At 31.6% G+C, this 17,340-nt stretch overlaps 5 protein-coding genes across 9 annotated transcripts; 2 read left to right on the top strand and 3 right to left on the bottom strand.

Annotated features, from left to right (window-relative positions):
- Positions 1-1,952: 1,952 nt before the first annotated feature.
- Positions 1,953-4,297, bottom strand: LOC108690144 (alcohol dehydrogenase [NADP(+)] A). The gene is made up of 4 exons (XM_018197287.1): positions 4,153-4,297; positions 3,565-3,732; positions 2,773-3,126; positions 1,953-2,333 (listed from the first exon to the last, which is right to left on the bottom strand). Exons 1-4 carry the CDS (start codon positions 4,225-4,227, stop codon positions 1,953-1,955), a joined length of 978 nt encoding a protein of 325 aa, XP_018052776.1. The 5' UTR covers positions 4,228-4,297.
- An 854-nt stretch (positions 4,298-5,151) lies between these two features.
- LOC108690155 (protein ARV1) lies at positions 5,152-6,043 on the top strand. Its single transcript, XM_018197308.1, has 3 exons — positions 5,152-5,235; positions 5,300-5,819; positions 5,953-6,043. Exons 1-3 carry the CDS (start codon positions 5,152-5,154, stop codon positions 6,030-6,032), a joined length of 684 nt encoding a protein of 227 aa, XP_018052797.1. The 3' UTR covers positions 6,033-6,043.
- LOC108690153 (WD repeat-containing protein 37) lies at positions 5,840-10,055 on the bottom strand. Of its 3 annotated transcripts, none has more exons than XM_018197301.1 (6): positions 9,844-10,055; positions 8,783-9,203; positions 8,232-8,357; positions 6,996-7,755; positions 6,644-6,890; positions 5,840-6,229 (listed from the first exon to the last, which is right to left on the bottom strand). In XM_018197301.1, exons 2-6 carry the CDS (start codon positions 9,057-9,059, stop codon positions 6,107-6,109), a joined length of 1,533 nt encoding a protein of 510 aa, XP_018052790.1. In that variant the 5' UTR covers positions 9,060-9,203; positions 9,844-10,055; the 3' UTR covers positions 5,840-6,106. The 3 variants fall into 3 exon arrangements, with proteins under 3 accessions (XP_018052790.1, XP_018052792.1, XP_018052791.1); XM_018197303.1 differs by lacking the exon at positions 9,844-10,055 and adding an exon at positions 9,590-9,701; XM_018197302.1 differs by lacking the exon at positions 9,844-10,055 and adding an exon at positions 9,448-9,530.
- Positions 10,056-11,114: 1,059 nt separating this feature from the next.
- On the top strand, positions 11,115-14,832 carry LOC108690152 (DNA replication licensing factor Mcm5). Its single transcript, XM_018197300.1, has 8 exons — positions 11,115-11,318; positions 11,394-11,649; positions 12,556-12,728; positions 12,799-13,136; positions 13,224-13,570; positions 13,697-14,130; positions 14,218-14,489; positions 14,603-14,832. Exons 1-8 carry the CDS (start codon positions 11,164-11,166, stop codon positions 14,830-14,832), a joined length of 2,205 nt encoding a protein of 734 aa, XP_018052789.1. The 5' UTR covers positions 11,115-11,163.
- On the bottom strand, positions 13,073-17,251 carry LOC108690154 (alcohol dehydrogenase [NADP(+)]-like). Of its 3 annotated transcripts, none has more exons than XM_018197304.1 (10): positions 17,089-17,251; positions 16,453-16,847; positions 16,141-16,305; positions 15,811-16,014; positions 15,625-15,741; positions 15,135-15,529; positions 14,769-15,008; positions 14,619-14,695; positions 14,334-14,494; positions 13,073-13,568 (listed from the first exon to the last, which is right to left on the bottom strand). In XM_018197304.1, exons 2-7 carry the CDS (start codon positions 16,513-16,515, stop codon positions 14,963-14,965), a joined length of 990 nt encoding a protein of 329 aa, XP_018052793.1. In that variant the 5' UTR covers positions 16,516-16,847; positions 17,089-17,251; the 3' UTR covers positions 13,073-13,568; positions 14,334-14,494; positions 14,619-14,695; positions 14,769-14,962. The 3 variants fall into 3 exon arrangements, with proteins under 3 accessions (XP_018052793.1, XP_018052796.1, XP_018052795.1); XM_018197307.1 differs by having other exon boundaries at positions 16,453-16,843; XM_018197306.1 differs by having other exon boundaries at positions 17,096-17,251.
- Positions 17,252-17,340: the final 89 nt, after the last annotated feature.

Genomic DNA, 17,340 nt, shown 5'->3' with positions numbered 1-17,340 from the left:
CGGCACCTGATATATCATAATTACAATAATTATGACTTAAATATCTGAAAATACCTTTTTTTTTACTGCAAATTTTCTCAAAATTGTGAGGTAATGGAGCAGTTCGGAAATCAGATTCGTATTATCAAGATCTAAAAAACTACGGGAGATGACTAATTGTCTTATTGTCTCATTTCAGTATTCGAAAAAGTTTTTTTTTGTCGAATAATGTAGTGATGACGATTCATGGACAGATAGTTGTTTAACTGTAATCTGTAATTAATATTTTTATATCTCAAAAACAATTAATCGGAATGAAAAATAGTAAATATTTTTTAAATTTTTTCACTTTTTTTTAGAACTTTCTTGTTGTGTATTTCAACTTACGAATTTCTATACTTTGTAAAAAAAATCATAAAGCTAACTAAATAATTGAGATGAAAGTAGGTAAGGTAATGTGAAAGTATCCTACATTTTCAAGTATAACCCGACAAATATTTGACATCTTTATGTGGTGGTACGAAATAACTCTTCCAACTGAAAGCATTTTCCAAAAAGTCATCTTTATATTCAATTGATTATGATAATTTTGCAAGCGATAACAATCTTTAAATTGTATAATATACGTAATAACAATGAGAAATAAAAAAAGAGTGAACATAGCATATGCAGGATCCTGAAGTTTGCGAATTAAAATATCATAGCAAGAAAGTTTTTTGGAAAAATTAATAAATTACGTAAAAAGTTATTTGGGAATTTCTATACTTTGTATAGAAATTAGTTTTAATATTTATTATTGTTACATTTAATATGGATTATATAATAATATAATTTTTAAATCTAATGTCTTACTTTAGCATTACAAAAAAGTAACAAATCGTTACTTTCTAAGTAACCATAACGATAACGCATTACTTTTAAAAATTAGTAACGAATAATTGTATTATAAAAATTAGTAACGAATGACGTTATAAAAAAAAATAGTAATAGTAATGTATTATTTGTATAAAGTAATGTTTCTAATGCTGTTTTAACATTAATATCTTTAATCCATTTTCATAAAAAAAGAATTTATGTTTAAAATTAGATAATACAATTAACATTTACTAACACAATCAACATTTCTATCTGAATACTCGTATGCTACGTTTACTTACTGTTTCACAAACATTCCTCTATGTTTGTGAAACAATGCGAAATGTGCATGTGAAATGTGTTCAGTTTTACATATTTCGGCGAATTGTGTGACGTAGGATCAGATGTGTCTTGAGTCTTAATTTACCTTACAAAAAGTAAAGAAAAAAAATCATAAAGCTAACTTGAAATAATTGAGATGAAAGTAGGTAAGGTAATGTGAAAGTATCCTACATTTTCAAGTATAACCCGATAAATATTTGACATCTTTATGTGGTGGAAATAACTCTTCCAACTGAAAGCATTTTCCAAAAAGTCATTTTTATATTCAATTGATTATGATAATTTTGCATATGATAATAATCTTTAAATTGTATAATATACGTAATAACAATGAGAAATAAAAAAAGAGTGAACATAGCATATGCAGGATCCTGAAGTTTGCGAATTAAAATATCATAATAAGAAAGTTTTTTGGAAAAATTAATAAATTACGTAAAAAGTTATTTGGGAATTTTTTTAGCAGTTTTTGAGATATAAAGATAGAGATTTAAATGGCCAACTGAAGACCTTTAAATGATCACCTGATTAATAATAATGAATATGTATTAATAAGAATACTTGGCAGTGCTCGCTGATACTATCGTAAGCACGATAATTCAAAAACAGATGGTCGTCTAACGCAGTCTGTAATTAGTCATATTTAAATCTTTATTATCTCAAAAACTACTATCCAAAATAAAAATTTACAAATAATTTTTTTACTTAATATTTTGAAACCTTTCTTGTTATAGTATTTTCATTACCTAATTTCGTATACGATAGCCTATATGATAATCTTAAAAAGGAAATTCTGGATGCTTTGATAGACTTTTGAAAAAACCTGACCTAAAATCACACACGCGTGCAGATTCTCCCATATCCAAAGCATTTAACTTATCAACATCTTCAGTTTCGAGTTTCCAATCGAATAATTCAATATTTTCTTTAATTCTTAAAGGATTAACGCTTTTCGGTACAGTCGCTATACCTTTTTGAATTATATGTTTAAGTAATATTTGTGCAGGCGTTTTTTCATATTTTTTTGCAATTTCTAATACAGTTATGTTTTTTAATGAGTCCGGTACAGTGTCTCTCTTACCTATTTTTTCAACAAATCCACGTGAACCCAAAGGAGCGTACGCTGTTACACTGATGTCGTGGTTCTGACAAAACTTCACCTATGATACAAAGAATATCAATATATATTTTTAGATTAATAAAGTTACAGTCACGAAACAAATTATCCAGATTGTCATTTTCGAGTTCTTCAAATTATTTTTCGGATGTTAAAAATTGTGATTCCACGAACGCATTACGACACTGATAGTTTTATAATTATCGAAATATAAATATAAATTATCATTTATCACAATTTTATTTATATCATTATTTGCGCGACGTCTTCTGCGATTCCTAGTACTCTTATTCTTTCCAATTTCTTTTGATTTATAAGGAGTCATTGTTTGATTTGTTATATTAATTATTACGAAAATCGCAAAATGGTAAAAGATTTTTCCCTTCAGTTTAATCTGTTCTATCTACCCGTAAGAAATAGCATGTTATTATTATCAAACTTCAGTATAAATAAAAATTCATAAGATAAAATAAGATAGATACCAGTTTGTTCTGTTGGAAATGCACATGTAATTCAATTTGCAAATTGGAAACAGGTAATTTAGCGTTATCCAAAATTTTTTTAATTTGTGTAATGTTAAAGTTGCTCAATCCAATCGCTTTAGTACGTCCTTGCACTACTTGATTCTCCATTGCAGACCATATTTGTAGATGGTCTGTATCAGTATCAATCATTATTTCTCCTTGTTCATTAAGAGGATGAAACTCTTCTCCAGCATCTTGATATGCAAATGGAGTATGCACAAGATATAAATCTATGTAGGTCAAATGCAAATTACGAAGTGATCTTTTCAGCCACTTTTCTATATCACCGGATCTGTTACCACTAGGAGGTACCTATAGATATTGAATATAATAAAATAGTAAAATTTATTATAATAAAATAAACGGCATTACCGTTTTTATTCAACTCTAATATAATTTTATTATTGACTATGCCATTAATTTTATAAAAAATTTTATTATTTCTACTTATTTTATTATTGTAATAATTGAGTAATATAATTGTCAGTTACATCTGGGTTACATTGTACACTGGGATTTCCAATCATTTACTATCTACATTATTTACACAGATGATGAATGAATGGAAATAAACTCGAATTATTTCATTAAAATATATATACTATTTAATATGCAGTTCGAAGATTATGCAATGACATGCTACTATGCAGATAATTGAGATTTCTTTTCTATCTATTTATTATTACTGCATATAGATATTTATATTTACATTATGTTTAAAATAAATATAATAGTATAATTCTAGTGTACCTTAGTCACAATAAACAGATCGGATCGCTTGATTCTGCCTGAATCCAACCATTTTTTTAAGACGTTACCAATAAAACGTTCATTTTCGTATACTGTAGCCGTATCGATATGCCTATATCCGGCTTTCAAAGCTGCATCCAGAGCTGCTTCTAGTTCTTCTCCGCTTGCCTGGGGATATTATAAATATATCTTTATAAATAAACAAACAACACACACACACACACACACACACACACACACACACACACACACACACACACACACACACACACACACACACACAAGGTCCTCCTAATAAGAAAATTCCTTTTTATCTCACAAAGAGATAGACAAATATGATATTAGACTTAGTGATTTAAAACAAGTACAGTAGTTATTTATAAAAATTATTTACATCAGGAGAGGCATAACTTTTTGCGTGCACACATGTGTGAGTATATATATATATAAAGTATTTTAAATAAAATATAATTGCATATACATATATGTATATGCATATATAAAATATAAATGCATATTCAAATATAATATAATTATGATATAAATAAATTTCGTTTGGATTAAACTACAATTTCTTTATAAACTTACGTGCCATGTTCCAAATCCTAAAATGGGCATTTGTTGCCCTGTTGACAGAGATATACTTGAATTTTGTTGAGCCATATTCAATGTCTTATAACAACGTAGAAATCAAACTGTACGTTTTAAAATCAGGATGGACTATATTACTATATTCCACCACTCCCGTATTCTACCACACAACTTTCACTATATTATACAGCTATAGGCTTTTGTATAAAATATATATCTGTATTACTGTCGAAAATTGCAAAATGGTAGAGAACTTTTCTTCTCAATTTAGTCCATTCTATCCCTATGCAAAAGATCATTTATCATTATTTATATATTTCTCAAACATCCTATACATCCACTTCCATTTGCATTTTCAATTGAATTCATGATGTTAGCAGTCTAGGTAATTTATTTATAGATAAGATAGGTAATTTACGTTTATTATTTTTAGCTAAACTTATTAGCAGTTCATTTTTTTTCTTTTTCCCTTTATATTGCAGAAAAAAAAGAGAAAATATGAATCGAGCAAAAAATTCAGAAAAAGAACAACCTTTAAATGAAAATCTGTAGTTCATCTAATAATTTCCTATTCTTGTAATCACTGAATCCATCAGCTCAAGATTAAATCTTTCTTGACAGATGTATCATTATTAATAAACATATTGAATGCGGGTGATGTAATATTTCTGCTATAAATTTAGAGTATGTGAATGCTAAAAAGAGAAGATAATTTCTTGACGAAGATACAAAATCGTTAGGGAGAGAATCTTTCTCTAAGTCAGTATTTGCTGAATCTCGATATAAGCAAGCAAATTCCAGAAATTGCAAATAAATATGTCAAAGTGTAGTATAATAATAAATTCATTTCCAACATACATATAAATGATTGTTCTTCTTTATTTCTGAAATTAAAGAGTAATGTTGTTTTTATAAATTCATTTTATATATAAACATATTAAAAAAATATATATATTCGTTATTGATTATTTCAGATATCTGATTATCTATCTATAAATGTATATTTGCATAAATTGTGGAGCTGAATGCAAAGAGCTTTTTAGGAGATATTGCCCTAGTGTTCTTAAAATCTTAAAATGTGTAAGTAAAACATGAACTCATGCTTTTATATATATTGCATACTGACAATTTTACACTATTTTAGGAGAAATGTGGATTGTTAGCTGACAAATATATTGAATATGATCCTGTTATAGTCTTTGTAGATCTTATTCTAATAGAAAAACCAGCTTACAGACATCTTTTGTACAATAGCAATTTTAAATCATATTGGAAGATAAGTATAATATTATGGCTAGCTGAATCGTTCAGGGCTTGGTCTTTGTGTGACATAAACGAAACAGAATTAACTGCGTCAAAAGTAGATTTAATTCAAAATAATGGATTACAAGATTATTGCAATATTTACAATTTGCTGTTGCACACAGCATTAGCATTTGCAGCATTCATTTGTACGATTATTGTAGTGACTGAACTAAAATGGTTTATCATTGGCAAAAAACCATATAAATACAGCGTAAAAGATTTAAGTTGCGCTCTAATAGTCGGAGGTTGTGGTAAATTATTGGGATTACTTGGAATAGTGTGGCAGCACATAGCTTCGGGTCCATATTACCTTCTTATTCAAGGTTACACCGTTTTATGTCTTTTAACTGCATATTCAGGTAAAAATGTACACTTTACGTAAGACATTCATAATTTTTATTGCAACTTTGAAATTTACATTCTATTTATAATTTATCTTTGATCAATTATTTAATAATACATACAGTATATCTCGGTTTTTTTTTATTGCAGTTATCTGCAAGAGTGGAAGGGGAGAATCTTTGATTGGATTAATTGCTGGATTTTTACTGTATGGTTACATATGTATCTAAATTGCACCTAAATATTTCCAATATCACACTAACATGACATAAAATATCCGATAAAACCACTCAGTTTTTGATGTTCAAGCATCTTTAACGGGAAGAACACTCCAACCTAATACTAGTCTATCAAAACCACAAGAAAATAAATTACACACACTGCTGTCTTCCAACCAAGCAACAGAACACACCATCCTACGATGTCCCTACAAATATAATTATAATTATTTTTTATTAAGATATATTTGTAATTTAAATGATATATTTCAAGAATAAAAAAATTTGATTGTGTTACGCATTTTTATATACTTAATAATGGTACAATATGAAACAGCAAAATAGAAATTTAAATCTCTTACATTTTATATATTATATATTAAGTTCGTAGCGTTTTTCCCATTACATCTAACGGAAAAAACGCCACGAACTTTTTCCCATACCTAATATAAATCTTTAAATCTGAGAATATTAAAAATAACTGATGTGTAACTTTTTATTTTAACGATCTCTCCTTTTATTTATAGATAATGTATATATCAGTTAAACCGTTATATTACTAATTTAGTCAACTAATTACAAAGATAAGTTTTGTTATGTAATTATAATATATCTTTTCTTACCTGTCTACTAGTTCTAGGTAACCTTGCCAAACGTTGACCACTTAGATCAAATAAACGTATTTGTCTATTGTCGTGTGGTATTGCCACTATCCCGGTACTAGAAACTGATAATCTATTAGCAGCACTATCTCCACGTATTGTCGCTAATGGACTACGTATATTACGCAATTCCCATACTTTTACACTTCTATCATCCGAACCAGATACAATTTTATCTTCCCTCGTAAAGACTGCAGATGTTACTGTTCTATAAGAGAGACATGCTTATTAATTTTACGCATTTAATGTTATAAACTGAATAAACAGATTGAATATTAATTAGAAAAAAACTTGCTCTTATTAGTATACATACTCAGTATGACCTTGAAATACCGAAACCGAGTGGATTGATTCTCTAAAATCCCACAATCGAAATGTATTGTCTCTACTGGACGTAACACACAATTTTTGCGTGTGATGAGTCGACACGTGAGTTAATTCTTGATCATGTCCGCATAGTGTATGTATAATTTCCCCGGTTTCCGTGTCATACAAGTTTGCTGTTCTGTCCCAAGAAGCTGTGACTAACTGTTCAGCACCAGAGAGCCAATCTGCAGCCATTACAACGTTCGTGTGACCCAAAAGTTCGCGTATCGGCGTTCTCAGAGTCGGGGGATCGTCTTGCTCATCATTGTTACTGATTAGATTATTAGCAGTTCGTTCGGAACTCGCTACTGGAAGTTCTTCTAATGACGATATTCTTTTCGACATATCCCAATCAACAGCTGCCTGCCACACGTGAGCGGAACAGTCGCCACTCGCCGATAAAGCCAATTCTCTATTTGGATGAAACCGAACCGAATTCACGGATCCATTGTGACCGATATATTGTAATAAACATCGATTATTATCTATTGCCCATATACGTGCTGTATAATCAGCAGAAGCAGTCGCTATGATGGGTTGACCTAATCTGCCGACGGATACCTCCCACACACCATCTCGATGACCCACATACTCTTTTTGCATAGTGCAATTCATAGATGGAGTTTTAAAGCTTGATACTATTTTACTAGTCTGTGCTTTTAATTTGTGAGAAGTTTTAATTTTTTGCGCCGAGTTTGCACCCATTGCTACAAAATAAAGAAGAATTCTTATTACAATCCAAGAATTGAATATATAACATAATAAAAATTATTGAGTTTTAAAAAATTATTACCATATACTAGCTATGTATTCTATCTTTTGTATCATTCTTATTAAATCTCCTGGAATAGATAGATGAATGGAAAATATGTCATAAAATTACATAATGAAGATAATAAATAGGATTATAAATATTTAAAAAAAGTTTAAATATTTAAAGCTGTATGGCACTTATGAAACTAAATAAAAAATACATAAATTAAATTGTCAGAAATGAAAATAATTTAAGAAAATAATTTCTGGTGTAATTTAATGAATACTATTATCTGAATGTTATATATTTCTCTAATAGTCTTCTAAGTGGTAATTTGAACTTTCTTGAATTTCATTCTTTTATAATGTAATATACAAATTAAAATATATTTTTATATCAATATTGACGTTAATATTATAATAATCTTACATTTTTGCTTAGACAGATTTTTTGTTTCTGGATAATCCGTAAGATCTCCTGGAGGTAAACTGCGTTCGCCTGATCCATAACACTCTCTTTCGAGTCTTTCATTTAGGATGTCGATCTTCTCTTGCACTGTAATAAGAAATAGAAAATTCAATATAACAGCTATATTAAATGGTGAAATAAATAATAAAATAAATAAATAAAATGGTGAATTTACATGCTTGCATTACATTGGATTATTATTTTTATCAAAAGTTGCTTTATATAAATTATCTCTCTAAATGCAGTGGCATAGTATAGATAATCAATTTTCAATGAAATAATATATGTACAATCTGTTAAATAACATGATATTATCAAGTAGTTAATCATTTAAAATAAATATTTTAAATATTTTAAGATAAATATTTTAAATGACACACACACATACACACACACACACACGCACACGCACGCATGCGCACACACGCACATATTAATATATAGATAGCAACTTTTAGTATATACTAATCTAACATAGTGTACTAACTGAATTTGTCATAAAAAATACTTACACCCAAGATTTTCCGTATACAACATTTCAAATTCCTTTTCAATTTGCTGAAAGAGATCATACAAACGACATCTCACAGCCGATGGGATGGGGCTGTCCTCTAACTCCGAACGGAAGGTGACATAGTGCAACGCAGTGGGTTGTAGTGGGGTCGAACCGCTCTCACTCTGTTGAGACTGTAGTTCTGTGTCGGTACTGCTTTGCACACGAGGTATAGAGATCCTCTTTGCCTTGCTACTGGATTTACTTCCAGCTGTGGCTGGTGGTTCGCCGGGCATGACTCGTCACTTAACAAAAATGACATAAACAGCAGACAAGCATGTCCCAGTACTTCGTCCCCACAGCATACATCACCGATCACTCCGACTTCAGCGCAGGAGTATGGTCTGGCATTATTAATCTGCATGCATACTATTCATGACCTATCAACAGAATACATCAATTAGATTAGAAGTGATTATGATCAGCGAAATGTTGAATGACATTCTCGGTCTTCTGTTAAATTGGCTGCCATCAATCAGCGTATTCTCGTCTCTATTATGAACCACGATAAACACAAACGTCGAAGTAGACTTCAAATTCGAATAAAAACATGCCCTCGAATTTTCGAGATCTTTGGATGCACGAAAGATTCAAGATATAATTGGACCAGAAAAACAATAAGACCTAGTGTGTCTCTGTCGAGGAATTTCTCGTGATTAATTGCCGTCAGATCTGACAAATGTGTTTCCATATAATTTTATACGCATGATTTCTAACACTGATCCGCTGTTCTCATATTGCATTTCTCTCGATATCATCACTCAACTGCTTCCGAAATCATCAAAATCGCGCTGTGACTGGTTCTTAAAAGAGAAAGAATGTATCTAATGACACATGATATGAGTTTACTCCAGTTTACTCCCTCGAGAGTGGAGACCGCGTATTGGTTGTTCAAGTCGCGAGACAATCATTGAGAATTAACCGAATTAACGGGACGAGATTAATTATGATACTCGCCGCTAATTTCGCGCGTCTTTTCACGCTGATGATGTTCAATGATGTTACCGAATGAAAATTTACATCTGTAATGTCGTATTTATTTTCGGCGCTTTGTGGCACCTCTTCCTTCTCGTTGACACCGAGCACCATGTTTATTACATTTTACACAGAAGATGCATTTACAAAGAACTGCGTACGATGAAGCAATAATGAATGTGATATTATACCGAATTCAGACTATGTTCAATATTTAACAAACGTTTAAAATATCTAATGGAAGAATCGGTTTTGGCTGTGTTCCAAAATTCACTGCCAGCGCTGAAAATCTACAGTCTGCATTACATGTACTATACATTTTCAGCGCTAACAGTGAATTTTGGAACACAGCCTTTGTAATGCGGGGTCAATAGACAATAGAATTGAAATCGTAGCAATCGTAGGATCTTAAGTCATAGAAAATTAACTAATCACAATTAAATATGAGAAGAATAATTAACTATGATTGGCCAATTTTTTATGACCATACCGCCATGATTTCTATTGTAAACTCGACATTAAGGTTCTATATTAATAGAAAAAACATTAGTCGCATCGCAGCGTCGCAAGCGTTGAGGTTCAATAAACATCATGCTAATTCGACTCTGACTGCAACAATTACGACACACTTGCGATGTTACAATGTGTGACTAATGTAGAACCAGCTTTAAAGGTTCTACATTAGTTGCAAGCTGATTACAAGTTTGTTGCGATAGCTAATCTGCAGCTTGCATTTTGAAGAAACCGACGCTTCATACTTGTTACTCTTGCAACTAATGTAGAATCGGTTTAAGGCCATTCTACATTGGTATCGTGGAGTCGAAAGCGTCGTAAGCATCATACGATTTAAAAATTGAAGCATCGGATTGGCTAAAGCAACAAGCTTGTTACTTGCGACGTCACAATATGACCAATATAGAATGGTCTTTAAGGAATCTTGATAATTATCCAATATTGACAATCAATCCTCTGCCTGTGGACTTCACACAATAAAAGGAACCATGTATTCCACAATACATGATTTCTGATAGATTGAAATTCTTATTCTTTGTTCTCTATTCTCTATTCCTTTTATTGTGCGAAGTCCCTAACATATCGATGGTTACTGGATATTGTACTGGAAATCAGCAAATGGAAATACATCCGAAATGATCATATTCATAAAACGCTGCCTTAAAGTCATCTGTGTATCAGCTTTAAAAACACCTCGAAAATTTCCCGCCGAAATTGACGATTTCGGCAGCGTGATATGGCGTGACATTCTTGTTGATTTTTTTTTCATTCGCTTATATTAGGCTTCTTTAAATAGTGTTTTGAATAAGTGGCTGGTGCTGGTATTGCTGGTAAATAAGTAGCTCACGCGAAATGGAAGGTTTCGACGATCCAGGAGTATTCTTTTCTGACAATTTTATGGTGGAGAATGAAGTTCACGAGAACCGCGTAAATCTTCAACACTCGAAAAAGAAATTTAAAGAGTTCATCCGACAGTTTCACGAGGGTAACTTCAACTACAAATATCGGTAATGAAGAAAGATTAGATATTCTTTTCACCTGCAATTCCATCTGATGTTTTAGTATCGTTTAATTTTCTTCAGGGACACCTTAAAGCGCAATTACAATCTCCGTCAATACTGGATGGAGATCAATCTCGAGGATTTAGCAGCTTTCGACGAGTCTCTCGCGGAGAAGATCCAAAAGCTTCCAACAGAATACTTATCCGTTTTAGAGGAAGCTGCGAAGGATGTTGCTGACGAGCTAACGGCACCTCGACCTGAAGGCGAGGAAAAGATGGAAGACATTCAGGTCTTGTTATGTTCAGATGCTCATCCAAGCTCCTTAAGGGGAATGAAGGTGCCATAATTCTCATAATAATGTATAGAAATAATAAAACTTGCAAAAGTTTCACTGTCATCAATTTATAGGTTGACAAATAAATTTATAAAGAAATTTTAGATCCTCAGAATAAATACAGTATTTTGTGATAAAACTGACAGAATGTATTCTAAGTTTATTCTAAGCAAAATAATTCATATACACTATAAATATTCAACTTAATTATCAAAGTTTAAAGAACTTAAGTTATCAATAATGAAAATTTACTAATTGACCAAGCATCTTTCAACTTCTTTTTGTAAAATTTGAAGTCTGCAAACACAGTAGTGTTTCAGTGACAAATATATGTCACAAAGTGTAAATGTATATACTATACTTTTCATATAGGAACAGATTACCATCAGTAATATATTTTCTGAGTTAACACTTTGACATAATATTGACAATAAATTCAGCACACTTAACAGAATAATTGAGGTTGTAAACCAAGTACAAACAACATTTGCATTGAAATTAATTAGCAATAATTTATACAAAAAACACAACATCATGTTTGCAAACAAAAAAGATAGATATTTTAAATAATTAATATACTTAGAAACCATTTGTTTCATCTTTGTTGAATAAATTATTATGATATGTGATATTTAGCTAATAGACAAGAGAAAGAGCAAAAAAAAAAGAGGACAAAAGTGGAACAATCCAACCTAAAAGAATAATCATAAAAATTATAAATGTTTATATTTTTTTCTGTTACAATATTAATTATATCTTGATGATTGATATAAATTGACCTATAGTATATATGGACATTTTTGCTTAGAACAAATTCAATAATAAATTCTTGTAGTTTGTTAGTTTTCTTGTGAAAACATCCTGTATAATTCAAAAACTGATTTTAATATAATTGCTTCACTGTTGCAGCCAGATATTGTTTCAAAGCTCGTCAAAATTCCTGGTATAATTGTTTCTGCATCTGGTATCAGATCAAAGGCGACAAAGATAGCAATACAATGCCGGTCTTGCAAAGTCACTCAAGTCAATATTCCTATTAAGCCTGGTCTAGAAGGATATACATTACCCAGAAAATGTTCCACGTAAGTCTCCTTTCGAAAGTACTTAATTATTCGCTTTATAATATATCACACAATTTTCATCTGTTATTAGGGAACAAGCCGGTGTAGGACCAAAGTGTCCCCTGGATCCTTTCTTTATAATGCCGGATAAATGCCACTGCGTAGACTTTCAAGTGTTAAAGCTTCAGGAGTTGCCGGATCATATACCGCAGGGTGAAATGCCCAGGCATTTGCAGTTATATTGCGATCGGTATTTATGCGACAGAGTTGTACCTGGTAATAGAGTTCTGATTCTGGGAATATATTCCATTAAGAAAGTATCTAAGACAGGTGGCAAAGGTACAGGCAAGGAAAAGACATTAGTAGGCGTTCGAGCTCCATATATTCGCGTTCTTGGTATTTCTGTAGATGGAGAAAATACCAACATAGGTTGGTATAACGTAATACAAAAATGAAACATTTAAAACATCAGTTGGTGATTTGCATTAATTTCTTTTTCTTGTATTTTCTATGCAGGAACTCAGCCCCCCGTTACGTCTGAAGAGGAAGATCTTTTTACCCGTTTAGCAGCAGATCCTAATCTGTACGAGAGAATCGCGAAGAGTATAGCTCCTAGTATTTTTGGTGCAATAGATATCAAGAAAGCTATCGCATGTTTACTGTTTGGAGGTTCGAGAAAATTAATGCCAGATGGCTTGTGTAGGAGAGGCGATATTAATATTTTAATGCTGGGTGATCCGGGTACCGCTAAGTCGCAGTTGTTGAAATTTGTAGAAAGAGTTGCTCCTATAGCTGTTTATACATCGGGAAAAGGTAGCTCCGCAGCTGGTTTGACAGCGTCTGTATCGAGAGATCCAGTAACTGTAAGTTATATTCTTGTTAAACATTTTTTTATATTTGCAATTTTTTGTAATTAATTTAACTATATAAATTTATTTTAATGTAAATATTTTCCATGTATATACGACAGCAACTATCGTTATTTTCAGAGAAATTTCGTTATGGAAGGTGGCGCGATGGTTCTCGCGGATGGTGGAGTTGTTTGCATAGATGAGTTCGACAAAATGAAGGAGGATGATAGAGTGGCGATACACGAAGCTATGGAACAACAAACGATCTCTATAGCGAAAGCAGGAATAACGACAACTCTGAATACACGATGTTCTGTGTTAGCAGCAGCGAATTCAGTCTTCGGCCGCTGGGATGATATAAAAGGAGAAGAGAATATAGATTTTATGCCGACAATATTGTCACGTTTCGATATGATATTTATTGTTAAAGATGAGCATGAACACAACAGGGATATAACATTAGCTAAACATGTTATGAACATTCATTGTAATGCTGGCCAGATCACAGAACAATCGATAGAGGGAGAAATTCCTGTACACATTCTCAAAAAGTATATAAACTATTGCAGAACGTAAGTTTGCTATATCTTATCACATATAATGTGTAACATTTTATAAAGTATAATATGTTTTTCTCTAATTTTTTTTTTTTTTAATAGACGTTGTGGCCCAAGACTCGGTTCAGAGGCAGGGGACAAATTAAAAAATCGTTACGTTATGATGCGAGCTGGTACAAGAGAACATGAGAAAGATGCTGAAAAAAGATTATCGATACCTATAACAGTCCGGCAGCTTGAAGCTATTATTCGAATTTCCGAAGCCTTGGCCAAAATGCAGTTACAACCCTTTGCTACTGAACTCCATATTAATGAAGCTTTAAGGCTTTTCCATGTATCTACATTGGAAGCTGCAATGTCTGGTTCATTAGCAGGTAAGCTATAAATTGATAAATATAGAATATATTATATTTGGTATGTGTAGCCGAAAGAAAATACTTTCGAAATACAAAGTTTTATTAACGTGTATATTGCGATCTGTCATCAGGAGCAGAAGGATTTACCTCTGAAGAGGATCATGAAATATTGACCCGTATTGAAAAACAATTGAAGAGTAGATTTCCTATTGGACATCAAGTATCTGAACAAAATATTGTGAAAGATTTTCTTAAGCAGTCATTTCCAGAACGCGCTATTTACAAAGTTATACATACGATGATACGCCGTGGTGAACTTCAGCATCGTTTACAACGTAAAATGTTGTACAGACTGCATTGAAAAATAACAGAAACTTCTGCGATATATAATTACATAATACATTTAATGTATCATGCTCGTTTGGTATGTTATGTATTTCTTTTTTTCAACTATTTTTATACAAACTAATGACTTGCATGTTAAATTATAATTAAGGAAGTTCATTTTTAAACGGATATTGTGGATGATGTTCAATTCTGAAACAGACAACAAGTAAATTTTATATGAATTTTACAATTTTTATAAATTATAAAATATAGTCTTAAATACAGTTTTATGACGAAATATAATAATCAAGATGAAACATATTTTTTAACACTTACCCTTTAAAAAATAAGAAATTAAAAATTCGCCCATCAGTACCTTTATCTAAAGTATTCAAAACTTCCATGTTTTCTTCTGTTAAGGAAAAATCGAATAAATCGATATTTGATTTGATTCTTTCTGGGGATGAACTCTTAGGGATAATTACAACACCTAGTTGTAGTAAATGACGTAATAAAACTTGTGCTGTCGTTTTTTTATGCTCTGCAGCAATTTTTTTAACAATCGGGTGATTTAGCAAGTCAGAAAATGCATTTAAAGTGTACTTATATTTTGCTTGAAAGTGCTTCTTTGCAGCTGGAGAGCCTAATGGACTGTAACCTGTTACAATGATATTATACTTTTTGCATAATTCTCGAATTGGCGTCTGCTGCATATATGCATGTAACTCTACCTAAAAATATTAAATATCGTTATCTCGATAATGTCTTATCGATGAGAACTAAATTGCACTTAACAGATAAATTTATATATCGCTCAATGATTTACCTGTAAATTACTTGGCTTAATTTGTGCGTTTTTCCAAATAGTCAAAATCTGCTCTTCGTTAAAGTTGCTTAAACCTATAGATCTAGTGCGTCCTGATTCAACTTGCTTCTCCATCTCCTGCAAAATAATTTTGCTCTTTCAAAGATTTCTTTTATATCAATTTGTTATACAAAATTGATTCCATACTTTCCACACTGAGACAGGATCTGTGTCAAAATCGAGTATGTAACTTCCATCCTCATTCGTTGCTGCACTGAATGTATTTTCATTGAATTTAAATGCGAAGGGCATGTGAATAAGATACATATCTAAGTAATCCAATCCAAGTTTCTTTAATGACAATTTAATGAACTTTTCTACATCAGATGGTCGATTACCAAAATTGGGTAACTAAAATAAAATTTAGAAGATTCTTTAAATACAGTTATGTTTTTTTAAAAGACAGCAATATTATGATTATTAAATAGTAAATTGCGACAACAATCAACTCTACTGAACTTAAAAACGATACATTACCTTTGTTGTGATAAAAAGTTCTTCTCTAGTACCACCTTTGTCAAACCATTTTTTCAAAGCTCTGCCAATTGCATCCTCATTATTATAATTTGCTGCTGTATCAATATGTCTGTAACCACATTCTAAGGCAGTGCTCACAACAGTTTCAATCTCTTCTGGTTTAGCCTAGAGAAAACAGTTATTTTACTCTTCTCACCAGATCATTTCATATAAACATTTTGTTATAAAATTTATAGTGATGGCAAAAAAATATGATTGATAAGATACATTACTATTATCAATTATCACAACATTCTAATATTATTTTGTCACCTGCCATGTTCCCAGTCCCACTGTAGGCATATCATATCCTGACAGTAACTGTATAGAATGCATGCTAAATTCTTATTGATGTTCTACTATGACAGATGTAGCACAGTTGTCAAATTAAAATGTATTAAAGCAGCATTGCCATTTAGAAGTAGTTCCACATTTAAGTTCGTTACATCATATTAATTTTAGATCAAGTTTCAAGATTAATGTAGTGGTGATACACTTGGACAGGCCGTTTCTAAAGTTAGAATAGCTGTGAATAGAACACTAGCGAACACGCGAGTCTTCGAGGTCTCCGCACATAGCAATCGTAGTCATATATATCGTTTCAAAGTCGTATTGATTCGAGGAGGGTTGCGCCGCAGATAATTGATTTCAACAAGAACGTGTGCTATCTTGGGAAGAAATAAAATTAAAACAGACCATCATGGATAATATTTGAAATTTATATTAAAAAATGCTGTCGAATTTTATACCACTATAAATTATATGATCACATATAACTTTTTCCGCTAGAGCGGAAGCGTGAAAAGTGAAAATTTTTACGTACGTATGTTCGTACATATACACACATACATACAAAGAATTTTCATTTTTCACGTTTCCGCCCTAAGGAAAAAGTTACATAATCACTACCCTTAACTGAATCTCATTCAGACCACCAGCTTCCGTCTCCTATTTTTCACGTCGTATTGCACGTCGTCAATATCATTCAACTTTCAAGATTTATCTCTCCGTTTTTTGGTATTTGACATTCTATGAAACAATAAACTAAAACAAATGATATCGAAATTGAACATTGGCGGTGTTCCAAAATTTACTAAGAATCTACAATGCGCGCAAGTGCACGTGACGTAAACTATAGATTTTCAATACTGGCTGGAACTT

This window comes from Atta colombica, unplaced genomic scaffold, assembly GCF_001594045.1.
Source record: "Atta colombica isolate Treedump-2 unplaced genomic scaffold, Acol1.0 scaffold295, whole genome shotgun sequence".
In the NCBI taxonomy this organism is placed as follows: Eukaryota; Metazoa; Arthropoda; class Insecta; order Hymenoptera; family Formicidae; genus Atta; species Atta colombica.
This window is presented reverse-complemented; position numbering and strand designations above follow the sequence as displayed.

Bases quoted from the DNA above. Each gene is read 5' to 3' on its own strand.
- LOC108690144 (XM_018197287.1), bottom strand. From the start codon at position 4,227: ATGGCTCAACAAAATTCAAGTATATCTCTGTCAACAGGGCAACAAATG. The intron at 3,733-4,152 runs GTAAGTTTATAA...TAATATCCCCAG, and splicing joins TAGGATTTGGAACATGGCAC to GCAAGCGGAGAAGAACTAGA. The intron at 3,127-3,564 runs GTACACTAGAAT...CAATATCTATAG, and splicing joins ATCTGTTTATTGTGACTAAG to GTACCTCCTAGTGGTAACAG.
- LOC108690155 (XM_018197308.1), top strand. From the start codon at position 5,152: ATGTATATTTGCATAAATTGTGGAGCTGAATGCAAAGAGCTTTTTAGG. The intron at 5,236-5,299 runs GTAAGTAAAACA...ACACTATTTTAG, and splicing joins TTCTTAAAATCTTAAAATGT to GAGAAATGTGGATTGTTAGC. The intron at 5,820-5,952 runs GTAAAAATGTAC...TTTTTATTGCAG, and splicing joins TCTTTTAACTGCATATTCAG to TTATCTGCAAGAGTGGAAGG.
- LOC108690153 (XM_018197301.1), bottom strand. From the start codon at position 9,059: ATGCCCGGCGAACCACCAGCCACAGCTGGAAGTAAATCCAGTAGCAAG. The intron at 8,358-8,782 runs GTAAGTATTTTT...TTCTTATTACAG, and splicing joins GTATACGGAAAATCTTGGGT to TGCAAGAGAAGATCGACATC. The intron at 6,230-6,643 runs GTAAGAAAAGAT...TTATATTTGTAG, and splicing joins TACCTAGAACTAGTAGACAG to GGACATCGTAGGATGGTGTG.
- LOC108690152 (XM_018197300.1), top strand. From the start codon at position 11,164: ATGGAAGGTTTCGACGATCCAGGAGTATTCTTTTCTGACAATTTTATG. The intron at 13,137-13,223 runs GTTGGTATAACG...TTTTCTATGCAG, and splicing joins TGGAGAAAATACCAACATAG to GAACTCAGCCCCCCGTTACG. The intron at 13,571-13,696 runs GTAAGTTATATT...CGTTATTTTCAG, and splicing joins TATCGAGAGATCCAGTAACT to AGAAATTTCGTTATGGAAGG.
- LOC108690154 (XM_018197304.1), bottom strand. From the start codon at position 16,515: ATGCATTCTATACAGTTACTGTCAGGATATGATATGCCTACAGTGGGA. The intron at 16,306-16,452 runs GTGACAAAATAA...TGTTTTCTCTAG, and splicing joins TGGGACTGGGAACATGGCAG to GCTAAACCAGAAGAGATTGA. The intron at 15,742-15,810 runs GTATGGAATCAA...ATTATTTTGCAG, and splicing joins ATCCTGTCTCAGTGTGGAAA to GAGATGGAGAAGCAAGTTGA.